Source organism: Periophthalmus magnuspinnatus, chromosome 21 (assembly GCF_009829125.3).
Source record: "Periophthalmus magnuspinnatus isolate fPerMag1 chromosome 21, fPerMag1.2.pri, whole genome shotgun sequence".
In the NCBI taxonomy this organism is placed as follows: Eukaryota; Metazoa; Chordata; class Actinopteri; order Gobiiformes; family Gobiidae; genus Periophthalmus; species Periophthalmus magnuspinnatus.
The window spans coordinates 19,773,160-19,791,506 of NC_047146.1; the positions used below are offsets into that span (position 1 = coordinate 19,773,160).

Here is an 18,347-nt window from a genome sequence, read left to right on the forward strand (position 1 = left end):
AAGCATCAGCTCTGGTAATCCACCCTGGGACCTTCTTAGTGTGAGGCAAATTTGATTTTCTTTTTATAGGTTTTAGTAACAGGCTTACTATGTTTTGTTTTTAATTGTTAATTACTATGGCAATGGTGCTGATTTTTCATCATACTGCAACCTCTGGACACAGTGTACATTATTTTGTGTAAATGACCAAGGTTGATGTGTTCAAAAGAATACAAAAGAATAATGCAGGACTTTTAAGCTCCCAATAATGTTCACTTTGGGAAATGAATTACTTATGTATTTTTCTTTTGACAAAACACAAAAAGGACATAGTTGCTTTTGTGGAGCTTGTAGTTGTTGTCTCACTGCTTCGTAACTACAAAAATACAGTTTTCATCACAAAGTTTCCTCCTTGAGCTGTAGTCTTCCAGATTCAGATCCAATAAGTTCTTAAAAGCACCTTCTCTCCTTAAAATAATAGTTATTATAAAAATACATTTATACACTGCGTGAGTTCTGGTTCAGTCTTTTCTGCTGAGGCTGTGCAGTTGTTGGGCATGAGGACTTTGTGCTGACAGCAGTTCATCTCATTCTGTATCTGTAGTTGGTTTACAATATTCACATATTGAGTTCATGTTTCATATGACATGCAGGTATGTGGCTTTGGTGTCCGCACCAATGACGTTTTTGGCCGTACAGCGGTAGAACCCAGTGTCACGGCTGCTCGGACTCTGGATCACCAGGGACCCCTGGGGACTCAAGTAACGGTTGCCATAGATACGAGCCTGTCCCAGTGCGGTCAGTTTGGACATATCAGGCATTTCCCATGTGATGGTGGCTCGAGGCGTAGCAATGGCGAGGCAGGGCAGCTCCACAGCCACCCCGGGGCGGGTATAGGTGACTGGGGCGGGTCCGGTGGTGATCCTCGGGGGGTAGGCTATGACTATGACCGGTACTGTCACCTCCACCACACCAGAGGGAGCACTAAACCTGCAGGTGTAAGTGCCTCTATCAAACACAGACGCCTGCTGCACCGTGAGTGTGCCGTCTGTCTGCACTGAGTACAGGCCCTGCCTCTCTGAACTGCTCAGCCTCTGCCCGTTGGGTAAGCTCCAGGACACAGGACCCTGGGAGTGTGCAGGGGAGTGTGGAGCGGAGCAGGGCAGGTGCAGTGTTTCTCCATTGATGATGCTGACCAGAGCAGCGGTCTTTGTGCTCACCACTTGCTCAGAGGAGAGGGTCCGAGATGCAATGCTGAGAAGGCTTGTGGGAGTTCTGGGCACAGGTCTGGGAGAGATCTGGGCTCTGCGCTGGTCCACAGGTGAGCCTGGATGTGGCTCTACTCTGTGCGGCTCCTCCCTTACCTCAAGCTCCACCTGCAGTCTGGTCTCCCCTCTGTCTCCCCTCACCACACACACAAACCTGCCCTGGTCGGCCCCGCTGACCCCCCTCAGCTCCAGAGTACCGTTACGGTGCACGGTGAGCCGGCTGCCGTAGTGAGGCGCACCCAAGGCAGTGTTACCGGGCAGGAGCCAGGTCAGACGCGGTGTCCAGCTGCCCCCTGCTGGACAGTGGAGGAAAACACTTTGCCCCTTTATTACCTGCTGCTTCACCGTTAGCACCACGCCTTGACTTAAACTAACATTACCCGCTACGCTATTTCTTAAACCAGTATTAGCCACACTACTACTAATATCAATATCTCTTCTGTTAGCGTCATTGCTAGGCTTACTGGCGACCACTTCGTTGTGGTTTGTTTCCACGTTCAAAACTGCACCTGGTCTACTAGCTAGCTTATTACTATTCACGCCAATATTATTTCTGTTTATTGCTGAATTCTCTGCCCTAAAGCCAACATTGCCAGTGCCGCTCACCCCTACGCTCACTACACTCCTCCCGAGCTGCGTGGTGACTCCTCTGACATGCCCGTTAAGGACGTGATTCCCTGGAACAGAATTTCGTATTGCGCTGGGGACCTCCACCTCCAGCCTGACAACCTTGCTCCTAGTCCCAGCTGCATTGGAAGCCTGGCAGGTGTAGTTGCCGGTGTCTTGCTTTTGAGCGATGCGTAGCTCCAGCGTTCCCCCAGACACCACCACACGCTCGGTGTAGAACCCGGAGCGTGAGGTCCAGGGAATGACGCGGTTCATAGGGGAGAACCAGGTCACAGAGGGGGCGGGGTCTCCGGTGGGCGCGCAGGGCAATTTGGCGGTGGTGCCCAGCTGCACTTTGACCACGCTGTAGGCTGAGTCGTCTTCGAATGTGGGCGGAGATGAGGAAGGCATGATTTTGACTTTGACCTAAGGGATAAAAAGGGACGAGTCAGTGGTCTGTACTTTAGAATTATGTTCAATTCTACCAAAAGTAATATCAGGTAAAATGAACTATTCATTATTAATAACTTTCTCATCATGTGTTATTCATGCCGTTCCATTTGGCATTTTTTGTATTTCACATTACAAGTTACAATATTATAAATGCAATGAAATAACAATATTCAGAAAGCTATATTTCCTCACATCGCAAAAAAAGGTTGGTTTATGTTAATGCTGCCGTATCTGATTTTTACTGTCTTACAAACGTGAAAAACAAAACTAGTTCATTTAAAACAGTTTGCAGTGGTCCATAGTTATCCCTCAATTACCTTATGCATTATGAACATCCAAATTATTCACCACAAGGAGTTTATAAGAGCTTTTCACAACTTTCATAGACCAAGTCAGTAAAGCAGCCTTTTTCCACCTGCGAAATATCACCAAAATCAGATATATCCTGCCTAAAAGTGATGCTGAAAAACATATCAATGCGTTTGTTGTATCAAGGCTAAATGACGGTAATTCCCTACTAGCCGTGTGTCCTAAAAGCTCTTTAACAGGATTTCAACTAGTTCAAAATGCAGCAACCAGGCTCTTAATAGGACACTTCATCACCACAGTGCTGAAGTCCCCTCTGGTTTCTGTCGAGTTTAGAATTACATTTAAGGTTCTCTTCCTGACATACAAAACCATAAACGGCATGGCCCCATCCTATCTGCAAGATGTTATAGCACCATATCATCCAAACAGAGCACTGCACTGTCAAAACACTGGACTACTGGTGGTTCCGAGAGTGTCTAAAAACACAGGAGGAGGGAAAGCCTTCAGATACCAAGCTCATGTGTTATGAAATTAGCTCCCTGCCCGTGTTCAAGAGGCCCCCAGAGTTTCTACATTTAGGACTAGGTTTAAAACGTTCCTCTTTGAATTAGTTTATGGCCAGGTCAGAAGCAGAAATAAAAGTTTTAGCTACACATCTGCAACCTGCCTGTCCATGGGAGTCGATCTCTCCTTCACTGTTTTTCCCTTTTTTCTACTTTTTTTTTCCCCCCTTGCCAAGAAACAGGGTCTAAGGACGGGGGATGTTCTGAAACAGTTATCCATTTGCTTTCTGTTAAATCAATGATCTAACAAATTGAATTGAACTGATAGTTGTGTTGCTAGCGTTACCTTCATAGTATCGCGCCCAGCCTGGTTCTCGGCGTAGCAGGTGTACTCCCCCTCCTCCCCTCTCCCCACGGCCGCCACCAGCAGGGTCCCGTTGTTGAACACCGTCAACCGTCTGGTGCGCACAGCTTTATCTGCCCCCTGAAACGTGCTGCTCACTATGGTTCCATCTGGGAGGCTCCAGCGCACAGAGGGTTCAGGGTGACCCGAGGCCAGACAGTCCACCTGGCAGACAGCACAGAGAGCAAAGAGAGGGCGCTAATGAAGACAGCCTCTCAGAATAATAATGTACCAAGACACCAAGGCTGAAGACGGGAGCTATGTTACAAATGTTGCAGTCTCCCATCCAAGTCCAAACCAGTAGTAATAATAACACAGTGATCATGTAGAGCGGGTTAATATAAACATTTTAAGTCCAGAATGACGAGCCTGACAGCAGCAGTTACAGAGAGAAGGGTGACCATTTTTCAATAGAAGTCAATTGAGACCAGAGCCATGTATACTATTTACAAATACAGACTTAAAAATCTACTAAAAAATCACAACAAGACATTTCAGAAGATATTTGTAGAGCTCTAAACAAATTAAGCAAATTTTACACAGAATAAACCCTCATGGAGACACAGGAACCTTATATTACCTAGCTAAATGCAGCTTTTGATTTGATTGTGATGAATATTTCAGCATTATTTAAGAGGATTTAAACATGAAGAGCTTATTTTGCTTTTTCAGAGATGAATTAAATATGCATGAGTTTCCTGAAGGCAGTGATTCATTCTAAACTCTGTCCAAAAGACTCTTCCTCCAAAAATAACCAGTTCTTTCTTAGGTCATCGTTCATGTTTTTATTCATTCATAAGTCCTTCGTCTCCTGCTCTGTTTTAAATTTGTTGTGTTCAGTTTCTGCGGTTTTGTTTTGCTATGTCAGAACTCTTTTCAAGTTAGTTTTTTTGAGGAAGGATTTTTACACTGAATGCGAGTGGACAATAGGTTACCACGTGGCTGTTGGGTGACCACTTAAGCAATCAAGTAGTTAAGTAATCTTTTAATAACTACTTTCTGAGTATTTTTTTAGGGCATCATATTTTTACTTCTACTTTTACTTCTACTTAGTTCTACTTAGAGATGTCAAAAGTCAAAACTCATTTGAGCAAGTATCAGTACTCAATCAAATGAATCAAATTACCTGTAAATCTCCTGAACAGTTTCATCTTGATGTTTAATTAGCACTAGGATAACTATACCACAAAGTATTATAAACAAATGCTAGTATTTTGTGTTGTTTGGCTAAAAAACACTCTCTTTAAATCGGTAATGAGTCTATTCTTTATCATCAAAATTGAGTTTGAAATTTTAGTATCATATCAACAATACTCCTATTTGAGTAATATATTTGACAGTTTAACAATACTCTTTCTTTCTTTCTTAAAAAAGCTTTATGTTGACAATATGAAATTATTTGAATATTTGTGCTTCTTGCATCGCTCCTTCAGATATGATTTAGTTTGTCAAATTTTTACGAACCGAACTGATTTTGTGCTTTAATTAAAGTTTTGGCCTTCCATCATATTATTTTGAACTAGCAACACTCTCACATGCAAACTTTTTTGGCTGCTCTAACCATCTCTGTTACTGCCAATCACAGTTCATATTTAGTTCAGGATATGCAGACCAGACATAGCTGCACTTGTAATTATAAGTGAGCAAGAAAACCTTACAAAACCCTGCTTTAAAATTCAGGCACTCACGGTTGTGCCTTAAGGCTGAGGAAAACTACTTTCCGCTCTGATAAAAAGGAAGTGTGGAGAGTGGGAAGGGCCTCACCCGGAGCGTTTTACCCAGGGACACCAGCTGATTGACGGGCTGCTTCTGTTGGATGGAGGCGGGTTTGGCGGCGGGGTGGGGGGCAGGCTGGCGGGCTGGTTGTGGGGCGGGTTGGCGATTGGGTAGGAGAGCGGGTTGTGTGGCAGGTTGTGGGCGAGCTGGTTGTGGGTGAGCTGGTTGTGGGTGAGCTGGTTGTGGGTGAGCTGGTTGTGGGTGAGCTGGTTGTAGGGCAGGTTGTGGGTGAGCTGGTTGTGGGTGGTCAGGTTGGCGGGCCGGTTGTGGGTAAGGGTATGGGTAAGGTTGTGGGCGAAGGTGGTGCGCTGGTTGTGTAGCAGGTTGGAAATTGGGTTGTTGGGCTGGTTGTGGGCCGGGTTGGCGATCAGGTTGTGTGGCCGGGTGACGGGCAGGTTGTTGGGTGGCTCGTGAAGCAGGTTGGAGGTCCGGTTGTGCGGCAGGTTGACGGGCAGGTTGTTGGGCGGCTCGTGAAGCAGGTTGGAGGTCCGGTTGACGGGCAGGTTGTTGGGCGGGTTTGGGGGCCACAGTCACGCGCACCAGCCTGTAGTCGTCGCCCACCTTGTTGCGGGCAATGCACAGATAGTCTCCCCCGTCCCTCTCTGTGACACCCCCCACAGACAGGGTGCCGTTAGGGTGCATCCTCATATGCCCGTCAAAACTAGAACAAGACCACAAGCAACGCTGGGTTAGGTCACATAAAATTACTGTACAGCCTTTTGGTTTGTGGGAAGATCCTCAAACCACTTTTTTAGCATCTAAAAATGCATTCGGGCTAATCATTCCAAAAAGATTACCCCATTCAATTCTGTCAGCAGTGGGCTCAAACTCACTGTAATAATTTAGTGGCTTTATGTTCAGTCAACTAAAACGAGACTAAATAGCATCAGTCATAACCAATGTTCCCTCTAATTTTTCACAAGTCTGAGCAAACACACAAACTCCCTGAGCGGTCCCATGGACGACTGTGAGCGACATCAGACGTGCGCACTGTGGTCATGCTGCATCACATCCATCCAAGTTAAATGGTTTATTAAAAGAATCAAATTACCGCATTTACATTTCTGTGATAAGACTTTTAATTAAGTGCTTTAGCCACTTATACAGTGAAAATGACAAAAATCTTGCTCATGACCTGTGTAGTATGTTAATGCTATTGGAAGTATAAATATTTTACTTTAACTATGGAAAAACATGAGCTTCCAACCAAACCAAGACAACTGTAAACTCCAATGTTGAAAACACACTTAACATTTTTATGATAAAGCTCTGACTTGTATTATGAGTATAAGCCATTGTGTGAAGCTTTTGCTGTGCACTGAGTGAGATTGTCCTACTGTGTCTGGGAGACAGTCCAGTAACTCTTTTTCAGTATATGACACGATCATTTTATTTTTACAATTCATAAACTAGTGACCGTCAATGATCAACACACACTGAGAGGAATCTGTATCTGCACAGCTGCTCTATTACTGTACATTTACATAACATATCAAAACACAATATATAATGTGTATTTGTATATAAAATATATTAAACAAGTTGTATGGGTCAAAATAAATATATATTTACAAACCACACACTGCAAACAGTGAATAAACACACACACACTTCAAAATGAAAACAAACACACACTGGAAACTAAGAACACACTGGACATGATTGTACAGTGTGACAGTCATTCTGCTGCAGTGGCTCAGTGGTTAGAGGTTAGTGGATAGAGTCCCGCTCGGACCAACTTCTGTCATTGTGTCCTTAGGCAAGACACTTTGGCATTAGCTAACGCTAATGATTACGCATGATATATTTGACCCACAATTAGGTCAATAGCAGAATAAACCACACTTACCGATCAGGAACAGCATCCAGTCCATCAGCACATAAGGTCCTCTGCTCCTGAGTCCATCATGAGATCTTCACTTGGTTCCACAAACCGCTCCGGGTCCGAGATGCCTCTAGTTTAACTTGTACAAACATCCACAGTGTCCTCGGTCGCGTGCTTCCTTTGTTTTGTCCGTTTCGTCATGTTTAAAACCCAAAACTGCTACAAAACAGTGCGCCAGAGCGCGGGCCGTCGGAACGTTAAGGGGATAAACAGCACTGAGAATCATTAGCATCATTAGCATCATTAGCGAGTCTTCACTCCACATCGGCCACATCGGCTAAAACTCTGGTAGCGGCGCATGAGGAGCCTGTCAATGACGTGGATAAGATGCGCAAATACGTATGTGAATCACATAATTGTCTGGAACAGCTCGTCCCCGGTCACACTCACTGACTCACATTGACAGATAGCGCAGAATGAATTGTTGTGTGTTTATTTTATTTCCAATTCCGGTTTGATGTTTGTGCGCAGCGCAGATTTTCTGTGCGCGGAGACCGTGTCAGCAGTGCGCAATTGCGCACGCGCGCAGTTTAGAGGGAACAGTGGTCATAACTCAAAGCTGAAATTCTTCTACAGAATTCTTATCTGTCTCCTCAATTGTAAACAATTCTACCTTATGCTCATCCAGAAATTGAAGCATAGGATTAAAGGGGACATATTATCTAACATAGACTTATCTTGTTATAATGTTATAATTAGTTCTCATCATTATCTTACTCTTAGTTGTATTTTGATTGATTCATGCATTTTATGTGTTGTCCAGCATTGCTGTTTTCACCTAATCCCTATCCCTAATCACTGCTACACTGCACCTTGTACTTGCAATTATATAAAAAAAGAAAATAAAATAAAAACAATAAAAACACATAAATGGAAATATGCTGGTTATTACAGTGAAAAATGCCACTATGAAGCAGGGGCTTCTCAAATATGCAATTTTGAACACGAAATCTAAGTAATTTTAGATAAATATTCATGTTTATATATATGTATTTGTATTTATTCAGTGTGTTTATATTGCACTTTTTCACCGAAGCAAGTTCCTAGTTTGTGAACTGTGTTCACAAACTATGGCAATAAAAGTCTTCTGATTCTGATTCTGATTTAGAATGAACAAAACTTAAAATAGCAGGACAGCGTCTGGATGTATAAAGACCTGTGTGATTGGTCTAACAGATATCCACACTTCAAACCCTGCCCCTTCAGCCAGGTGTTTACAATAAGAAACATGTGGCTGTAATCAAGGCAGCCCTGTGTTATGTTACATAGTACATTGTAGAGGCCACTTGAGGCAGCACACACGCTTTTGACAGATTATATACAGAGTTTAGTAGCAATAAAGTTGATTTACTGTTTAGTTTCATTTAAACAACAGTGCTTACCTGAAGTGCACGTCGACCAGTTTCCTGCTTGGTGTTCTCCAGATGACGTTGGGCGGTGGGTGTCCTGTGACCTGACAGTGAAGGTCCATGCGCTCTCCAACCTGCACCGTGCTGAGGGAGGGCGAGGTGGACACGATCTGGGCCTTAGTGAACTGAGCGACCGGAGAAACCTTAAGAGGAACCCTAGAAGAACTCTCTGGAAAAACTTCTGAAGAACTTGCTATTTTCCTACTATCCTCCACTGCGGGCCTGGCGTCATTACCCACTGCTCCTGTGAAACGCTTAGGAGAGGGAGTGAAACTGATTTTAGGTAAGGTGTTTGCAGAAATTGTCTGTATCACTGTTCTGGGCCTCTCAATGGGAGACGACGCTGCTACTTCTGTTGCATTTAATGAATTTTCCAGGTCAAGCTTTGGCTGTGTTTTGTCTTTATGAGCTGCTGATGAATATTGCTCCGTAACAATCTGATTCCCTGCTGCCACATTTCCACCCAGCTGCACTCTAACTACCCTCTTTTCCATGCCCACAGCATTGCTCGCAGTGCACTCATAAGTCCCTGTATCTTTTGAACCCATGCTTACGATGTGCAAGGTGCCGTTGGGGAGCACAAACAGGTTGCCGTGGAGATACTGCGAGGGACGAACGTAGATGCCAGAGGGGATCTTCCAGCGCAGGGAGGGGTTAGGTGCACCGCGGGCTGAGCAGTGAGCGTATAGGGGCATCCCGGGAGACAATGTGAAGGCTTCTTCTTTGGGCTGTTGGATCACGGGGGGTAAGGAGGAGACGTGGATACGGACGGAAGCGCTGGCGGCTCCGGCGGAGTTGGAGGCCACGCAGCGGTACATGCCCCGATCGGTAGGAAGGGCGGCAGACAGGTGCAGTGTGCCGTTGGTGTCCAAGGAGAAGCGGGGTGCGTTGGAGGGGGAGTTGGATGAGCGGGAGGTGGAGAGGACCGAGCGGTCAGGGAGCACCCACGACAGCAGCGGGGAGGGGACTCCTTCGGCTCGACAGTCCATGCTGAGGTCGCCGCCCTGGTGGGTGGTTAGTTCTCGGTAAGAGGGCAGCTGCATGCGAGGGGGGCGTGTCCAGACGTCCAGAGTAGCCAGCAGCCTGTGAGATGACAGTAGACCAATAATCAGGGAGCAGATAAAAGAGGACAATGGATCCCCTGTCCTGGGCTCCAGGGTCCTAACGGGGCAGAATTGGACCCTGTTACTATTACTTTATATTAAAGGGGGCTATGGCAGGGCTCCAGACTAACAATTTGAGTTTATTACACCGGTGCGCCTAGGTTTTTCATTAAGGTACACCAGAACATGATTTGGATGGACCAAAGCCTGCTGCATATCTAAGCCATGTTATTATGTTCTTCTTACAATAATAAGAGCTAAATAAATTACTTATTATTATTATTATTATTATTATTATTATTATTATTAATAATAATAATAATAATAATAATAATAATAATAATAATAATAATAATAATAATAATAATAATAATAATAATAATAATAATAATAATAAATTAATAACTGTTAATACATTACAAATCATATCCTATACAACACACAAGAACCTTTTTTCCTGGGCCTCTAAATGTCTGTCAATCAATGTGGCAGAAATTAACATTACAACAGTGTGATTTGTTGAATGGTAAATTTGCAAAGTCATTTGTTTTGCATAAACAAATGGCTTTGGGCTGATAAAAAACATGATTAATGAATTCAAACCAGGTTGGACTACTAATTTTTACTAAAACACAGTAAAGATATATATTTAAGGTTTTACTACAAATATTGAACTATTTTTTTTCCCAATCTGGCAATTATTTAGTTTTCAAATTTTACTTCCTGGTTGGAAATCATGACATTGCACTAGGGAATTACATAACTGTTATGTACCATTAGGCCAAAGCTCCTCTATTGTACACATAAATGAGTATTTGACAAATAAAGATATAAGAAAACACCTTTATTTTGTTGAAATAATGTTTAAAATCAGAAAAATGTGTTTGGTGCGTGTAAATTCTGCCTTACTTTTGGACAGAATTCTCCCCAGCATGATCTCATCAATGTGGAACTCTCTAAAATAAAACTCTCTACTTACTGTCATTTGAGAATGAGAGAATTGTCAAAACTTGAATAGCTCTGTATAAACTTTCTGGATGCCTGCTCTCACCTGTCCCGTCCCATGTAACTGTGGGCACTGCAGATGTAGGTGCCCCTGTCCTGGAGCTGCAGACTCTGGATGACCAGGGTCCCATTGGGCAGCACCTCGAGGCGCTGGGCTCTGGAGCTCACGGACATCACCGCTCCTGAAGCATGCCGTACAAACAACACACAAGGAATTTTAAAGCAGACATGGGCCCATAAATACATTGGACAGACCCTGTCTCTGGCCATTAATGTAAGAGGTTTGTAAGACCCATGTTATAATTTTTCATCCCGTTTTCCCCGCCAACAGTACACGCCCCCTGCTCTTTACTTACTCCGTTCTCAAATTTGATTAGTGTCACATAGCCATTTTGGCACAAATGAAAAGAAATCCGCTAATCATGTGTGGCTATCCATAGGAGGGGCCGACGGCATGCAGCATTCTGATATGATGACGCACTGTAATGATGTACTGGCTGTGACCAGCTCAGTCCTGTGTTATGTCATGTAGTACTTAAAACTGTAGTTGCAGTTACTGCAGTAGGAGGCAGCATACACTCAGTTTGGACTGTTTTTGAACACAAAGCTGCAAATTGACCTAGTTTGCACTAAAATTACCAAAAAATAAGAGTACACAATACTATTAAAACACAATATACACAGTTTAGCAGTGAAGTTGACTTAGTTCTACTTAAAAAGTTTTTGTTTTCGACATTACTAGCAGAGGGTGCATACACTAAACTGACATTTAAAAGGGACAATCATTTAGCAGCACTTGCTCAAATTGCTCTTTGTCTATATACATAATGTCCAAAGTTATACAAAAATACTAACCAAAGTCTTCCAGTCTCCTTTAAATGAGATTTTCAAATGAATAAGATGAAGTCAGTGAGGCACGAACTGTTCCATTACACTTAAATGTCATACGCACACACAGACTGAGAGAGGCCTATTGTGCTGTTTCATGGTGTTAATGGTTATTTCATCAGGGTACAGCCGCTCCTGGGCTTTGGCTCATAAAACACGCTGAGGAGCGGAGAGAAAGCGAGGTCTGGAGCCTAGTGGACTGACATGTGGAGCACTGACCAAAACACATGGGTTTAGGTGTGGTCTGGAGGAACTACAGTCAATACGCAGATATACTTTGATTTAAAATGACTTCAGACTTTCAGAGCCATATAAAGCCAAGGTGACACTGGTCTTAAACGTCTTGTCTTAGTACATGAAATATTAGGCCTTTACAAACATGAGATTTTTGTACAGGTTTTGCAGTTCATATTTCAATATAGTGTTGTCATTCGTGACACTAAAATGTCAAACTCATCAGTATCTTGTAAGGATACTCAATACTGATTCTGATTCCTTGATGATGATAAAAAAAAACAAAAGTTTTTATTTAGAAAATAGAATGTCATTTTCAACATTAAATCGTAGCACTTTCTTTTATATTACCATGTAGCCTTAAATCTGTGTAATCCCTGAGTCTTCCATGTAGGTTTCATAGTGGTCTATGGGTGTATGCTACTCTATGTGTCTTATACTTGTGCTGATACAGCTTAAGTGTGTCTGCGTACACTGGTGTGTGAAGGTGTGTGTGTGAATGTGTGAATGGTTCCTTGTTGTAAAGCACTTTGAGTCCCTTGAAGGCAGAAAAGTCCTACATTAACGTGACCATTTAGCATTTACCAAGCGTCATCCAGGCCTTCTCTTTACCAAAGCTAAAAATGCGCTGGAACTGAATATAAAAATCCACATGTATGGTCTATGTGTAGCCAGTATGTCACCTGTGGAGACTTTGGTCCAGGTGATTGCGGGCTTGGGCTCCCCCTCGGCCTCACAATGCAGCCAGGCGGTGCCCTCAGCTGGGTATGATACGGACCGGATGTGGGGGTCTGAGATTCTTGGTCTGGAGCGAGGGATGGGTAACTAGAAAAAGAATATAGTGGACCTTTAAGAAACATAATTTTTAGGGGGGGAAACGGGGGAGCAAGATCTTGCAAATTCCTATGACATTGTGCACACATTGAATCAAATAACCAGTGCTAAAGTCTGTAAAAAATTGTCTTGAAAAAACACAAATCAAATATATGTGTGTATAATTCAGCACAGAACATGCATTGTTTTCCTCACTAAAGCACAGAGAGATTTAGGGCATCTTCATCCATAAGTTAGTTTAAAGGTGGATTGCACAAGCTGAAATGCTCAAAATTACTATATTTCACTCCTATATTTGTTTAAGCAATTGCCTATAATCTCACACAGTCAATTAGCAAGCAATTAGCAATTCAGGACTCAACACACTGGGTCTTGCTGATACACCACCGTCACTAAAGAGAGTGGGTTTTTCACGATCATAGCAGAGTTGGAAGATGAATTCTGGATCATCAACTAAGAGGCCAGGCTGCACTGCTTCCCAAACACCATCAGAGACTCCACGTAAAATCAAGAAAAAAAAGGTTTCATTTAGTGCAACCAAAAGGGCAAAATTAGAGTCCGACCTGCACTGGAGTCAGACAAGAGTAAATATCAAATCAGCATTTGAGAAATGGAGAGATCTCAGATCTGCTCTGGGTGTAAGAAGGGACCCACAGTTGACTTTTCTTCTGATGATAAGGAAAGGTAAGTCTCTCTTATATTCATCTTACTAATCTAGATGGTAGCCAGTCATTAAATTTGTGTAGTTATGTACATATCGTGTTATTATGTATTTATGCAGTATGTGAAAAGCAAGCTTGCTGTGAACAGGCCACTTGCTGTGTCTTACTGCCAATATAGTTATGATTGTGAAGTAATGTTTGACTTGTCGCAAGCTGCATTTACGTGAGTCATGATGGCATAGTAATAAGTGTTTGCCAGGAAAGCTACTAGTAACTCACAAGTTCACCACAACATACCTCAACAGCATAATACAATCAAAACAGAATCAAAGTTCATCAGGTTCTTTCTGGAGAGGAAGGCCGACGATGTGTCTTTGAGAGTTGTTTGGTTTGTGTTCATACAAAAACTCTGTAACCTGCACAATGCCCCTTTAAAGTAAAAAAGGAGGGAAGCACTCCTCCTCTGTCGGACCCTCAGCATCATGAACGTGCGCAGGCAACAGTGGGAGAGAGGGGAAAAGAAGCTGGAGTAAAAACAGAGAGAACAGAGGAGCAGATCCAATTTTAACCAAAACTGTGAATTGATCTGATTCCTGTCAATTATTTCCAAATCTCACATCTCATCTCATGAAAACTGAGCCTCGTCCCATCCCTAATTATTTGTCATTATTCATATTTTTAAACTGCATTTATACAGTAATCAAAACAAGAACATCTTTCTTCATACCCTTTCTGTAATTAGGAGCCAGTGCGTTGAGCGGCATCACTGCACACTGCACTCTTAATGATTCATTTGTTAGCAGCCCCGCGGTCCGCTCCACAGCTCTGGCACCACCGCGCTCAACTCATTAAGAATTGATCATTTCAGGTCCCTCTGGAGTGAGCTCTCGGAAGACACGCTGCCGATGACTAAACATATGCTTTTTATTCAAACGTGATGCAGGCCCGCCATCGCTGAGCAATCAGAGACTCACAAGGATCTCATACACTTCATACACCAGGTTTACATGCACAGGTAGCTCTGTTTATCCCATTATAGTCTGATTTCTCCAGAGAACTGCTCAGATATCCCAGTCCACATGAGGTCAAAGAGCTGAATAGCTGTGAGGGGGGGCTAAGAGAATGAAGCTGGGCAATATTGATGTTTTTTCCTGTGTTATTATCTATCACAGGTTTCAGTTAGATTTGATTGTTTATTACCAGGGACATGTCCAGACTTTTGTCACTGGAGTGGCCCAAGGTTGGAACCATGGCCAACCCACATCATCAAGGTGATCATTTTGAGAATCTAGCACTTAAATTTTATATATTTTTATGAATAAATAATTCAAATAATTAAAAAGATTTATGTTTATTTCTCTTTTTCTGTTTTTGAGAGTAAAATGTAACAAAAAATGGTGATTTACCCTAATATACTGCCTCAGTGCCCTGAGTTGGGGGGCATCTGGCAGGACCCATCAGATTTCAGTGGTGTCCTGTGCCAAATAAATAGATCTCAATTTGATAAAAAAAATTACTAGAAGTTCAAATTCTCTAAACTGTAAAATAGCTTTTTAGCGGAAATGCATTACTCATAAGTTACTTCCTCTGCACAGGATAAATAAACACACTGAAGCTCCAGTCCTATAACAAAGCTTGACAAAAACAGTGCAACAACAACTATGCGGTGGGTGAGCCATAATTTATGTCACTGATAATGTAAGATGAGTGAGTACACGTCCAAACACACGTCTAATATTTTTTCCTGTTTGTTTCTCGCCCAGGGCAGTTGAACGCCTCTCATAGCGTGATCGGAGTGCACTGTATACACGCCGCTGTTGTCCAAGTACAATCAGTTGGTGTTCTCCAGTTGTGTTTATGCCATTTGAGAGATTCAAAGAGCAACCCTCTCAATCAAAGTTACTGTTCAAAACATTTCTCCTGGTGTGTGCGCAAAACGTGGTGACAAGTTGAACAGCAGGTCATGTGTAGATTCAACTACAGAGGACTTCAGAAAGAAACTACAGTCACTTAGCAAAACATAAAGTACTTAAAGAGGGGGTTCTATAAAGTATTAACTGCTAACACATAACATACTTAGATCATCATGTAACCATTTATTGTTTTGAAAATGCTATATTCACCAAAAACTATCTATTAACATGTTTTATAAGTTTAATTTTCGTTTTTAACATTTAGCCCTTTGCTCCCCGCACACAGTCATTCCCCTTTAAGAGCACTAACATAACACAATCAGCTGCATCCCACTAATGAAGCTACTGCACATCACATGAGGTTTGTCAAGCTGCTGTGTACAGTTTTGTGTCATGCTTTTGTATAACCGTAAGGAGAGTTCAAATAGGGCCGGGAGAGATCGCAATCAAATATGCATGGATGACATCTAAAACCTCTTCAGGGATGTTTTTGATGAAGGAACAACATGAACATGGTAGAAAGCTCCAAAAAGTTGATTTTACATAATACCCCCTCTTTAAAATGTGAGTATAAATTATTGATGTCATGAATAATGGAAAACCTGGAGATATTTTTGAAACAAGTACAAAGAAAAACATCCCCCGTGTATGACATTTTGATTTGAGTAAAATACTGTCAAAATATTCTATATTCTTGTCATGTCTGTAACTCCACTGAGTAAAGTAAAGTGTCTAAGCGATGCAAGTCCCTCTATGACAAAGTCCAACACTGCAAAAAAGCAGCATGTACAAAGACAGGATTTGAACTCACTACACCACTGTCACCTCTAATTTCTAACACGTTTACCAATTTAACTTTTACATATATTTGTCGTTGGTAAAAGTTTTCAGGATCCATCAAAATCGTCTTAAAGCTGCACTGCGTAACTTTTGTGGTGGTGTGTATCTATAAAGATGTTAAAGGACTCACATTGTGCTATTTTCTGATCAATGTTATAATTCCTCATCAAAAACAGACCTGGAGTTGTGTTTTGTTTCATTCACACATTTAACACACAGACCCTGCATATATAGCCTGAGTTCTGCTCTCAAACAGAAAACACTCTGTTCCACCTTGTGATGTCATGTGTTGATACAGGAAGTGCTCCACTGTGTTTTTAAACTCCACACACCTTCACTAGAATCATTTGGATGATTACAGCATTGGATTTGCCGATCTCTACTAAACAAAAAGTTAAAGACAGCTGCTAACTTGAAAATTACACCAGATGACATCACAAGGTGGAACAGAGCATTTTGAGCTTTGGGGATGTAAACAGACATGTGTTAAGGAAACAAATCACAACTCGAGGTATGTTTGATGGCAGCAGCAGTAACAGCATTAAAACATGTCTAAAATATCTAAAAGTGTCAATTTTGCGTAATATAGTGCCTTTAATACTTTTCCCTAGAATGTCCCACAGTATAGCTTTAAATGTGTCATTCAGCAATAAAACTGTAACTGAAAAAATGGAAGATCAACAAATGAAAATGTCTTGATTTTTAATATTGATACTTGCATTCCTTTTCTGTTTGCACACTTTACGTTGCAACACTGACTCTAATCTTATCTAATTCTAGGCAAAGCAAAAACATCTCCATGGAGACAAGCAATGTGACAAACCCACCACCAAAAAAGTTACATAATGCATAATTTAACTTGAACTGGACTCACCCGGGGGGAGATTGGGAGTGACGCCGGGGGAGGTAGATGTGTCCTGCTGCTCTGTGAATCTGGAATAGAATTGGCTGATCCAGGTTTCCTCCAGTCTGTGGGGGGTCGACTCTGCTGCGGTGTCCCAGGAATGAGCCTCTGTCTGGGGTCCACACCGTAAACCATGGGCCTGTCCCTGGTCCCTGAAGTGCTATGTGCGGTTGTTGTAGGAGACTTAGTATTTTTTGAAGAAAATTTTGCAGCAGCAGTAGTAGTAGTAGTAGTAGTACTAGTAGTAGTAGATCTAGCATTGTGCAGTGCTTTTTTTGTAAAGGTAGAAGTAGTTGTAGTTGTTGTAGCTGGAGTAGTAGAAGTAGTAGTAGGAGTAGTGGTGGTAGTAGTAGTAGTAGTAGAAGTAGTAGAAGCAGTAGTGGTAGTAGTAGTAGTAGCAGGAGTAGACGTTGTAGTAGTAGCTGGAGTAGAAGTTGTAGTACTTGTAGTAGTTGGAGTAGAAGTTGTAGTACTTGTAGTAGTTGGAGTAGAAGTTGTAGTACTAGTTGTAGTTGGAGTAGAAGTTGTAGTACTTGTAGTAGTTGGAGTAGAAGTTGTAGTACTTGTAGTAGTTGGAGTAGAAGTTGTAGTACTTGTAGTAGTTGGAGTAGAAGTTGTAGTACTAGTTGTAGTTGGAATAGAAGCTGTAGTACTAGCAGAAGTAGATCTTGTAATACTATTAATGGCTGGAGTATAAGTTGTAGTACTAATAGTAGTTGTAGTACTACTTATTGCAGCTGGATAAGTACTGGTAGCAACTGGAGTACTTGCAGAAGTTGAAACTGTTGTAGGTGCAGCAGTTGTAGTCTTTGTTGCAGTGATAGTACTGGGAGTATCTGTAGTCATAGTAAAAATTGGATTCACATAAATGTCAGTGTGAATATTATTTGCAGCTGCAGTAGACGGAATCAAATTTGCAGTCGTGGCCTCTACCGAATTTGTTGTTACTTGACTAATTAAAGAGACAGGCAGAAGTGCGTCTCTGCTGTTAGCCGTGCTAGTACTTGTACTGCTCCTAGCTAAACCTGATTGCACCCCCTGGGGAGAGCTGGTGGTTATTTTTGTACTGGGAGAAGCAGTGGAGGAGACAGCAGAATTGGGAGGAGGAAGTAACCCATACAAGTTCCTTTCCGTGTCCATGTCATGTTTGCCTGCAGGTCTATTGGCGTGTTTACTTGAAGTCATCTGGAAGCCAGAAGTTCTGAGGGAGACCTGTGCCCTGGTTGTCCCAAAATGTGAAGAGGATGATGGAGTAGCGGGAGTGACTGTACGCATGGTAGACAATGTTGAACTTGGATGTTCTGAGGCCCTTATATAGCTGGTAGTGGTTGTAAATAGTATTTTTAAGCGACCCAAACTATCAGGTGTGACAT

At 42.3% G+C, this 18,347-nt stretch overlaps 1 protein-coding gene across 1 annotated transcript in view; it reads right to left on the minus strand.

Moving 5' to 3' along the window:
• Positions 1–205: 205 nt before the first annotated feature.
• The window catches only part of LOC117388913 (matrix-remodeling-associated protein 5-like), a 41,826-nt gene continuing 23,684 nt past the window's right edge, over positions 206–18,347 (minus strand). The window contains exons 6-14 of the mRNA XM_055230382.1: positions 18,150–18,239; positions 17,742–17,810; positions 16,945–17,134; positions 12,505–12,646; positions 10,746–10,881; positions 8,565–9,674; positions 5,286–5,958; positions 3,465–3,686; positions 206–2,279 (exon numbers count right to left, since the gene is read on the minus strand). Coding sequence (XP_055086357.1) covers positions 618–2,279; positions 3,465–3,686; positions 5,286–5,958; positions 8,565–9,674; positions 10,746–10,881; positions 12,505–12,646; positions 16,945–17,134; positions 17,742–17,810; positions 18,150–18,239 — 4,294 coding nt within the window. The 3' untranslated portion in view covers positions 206–617. The remainder of the gene's footprint in view (positions 2,280–3,464; positions 3,687–5,285; positions 5,959–8,564; positions 9,675–10,745; positions 10,882–12,504; positions 12,647–16,944; positions 17,135–17,741; positions 17,811–18,149; positions 18,240–18,347) is intronic.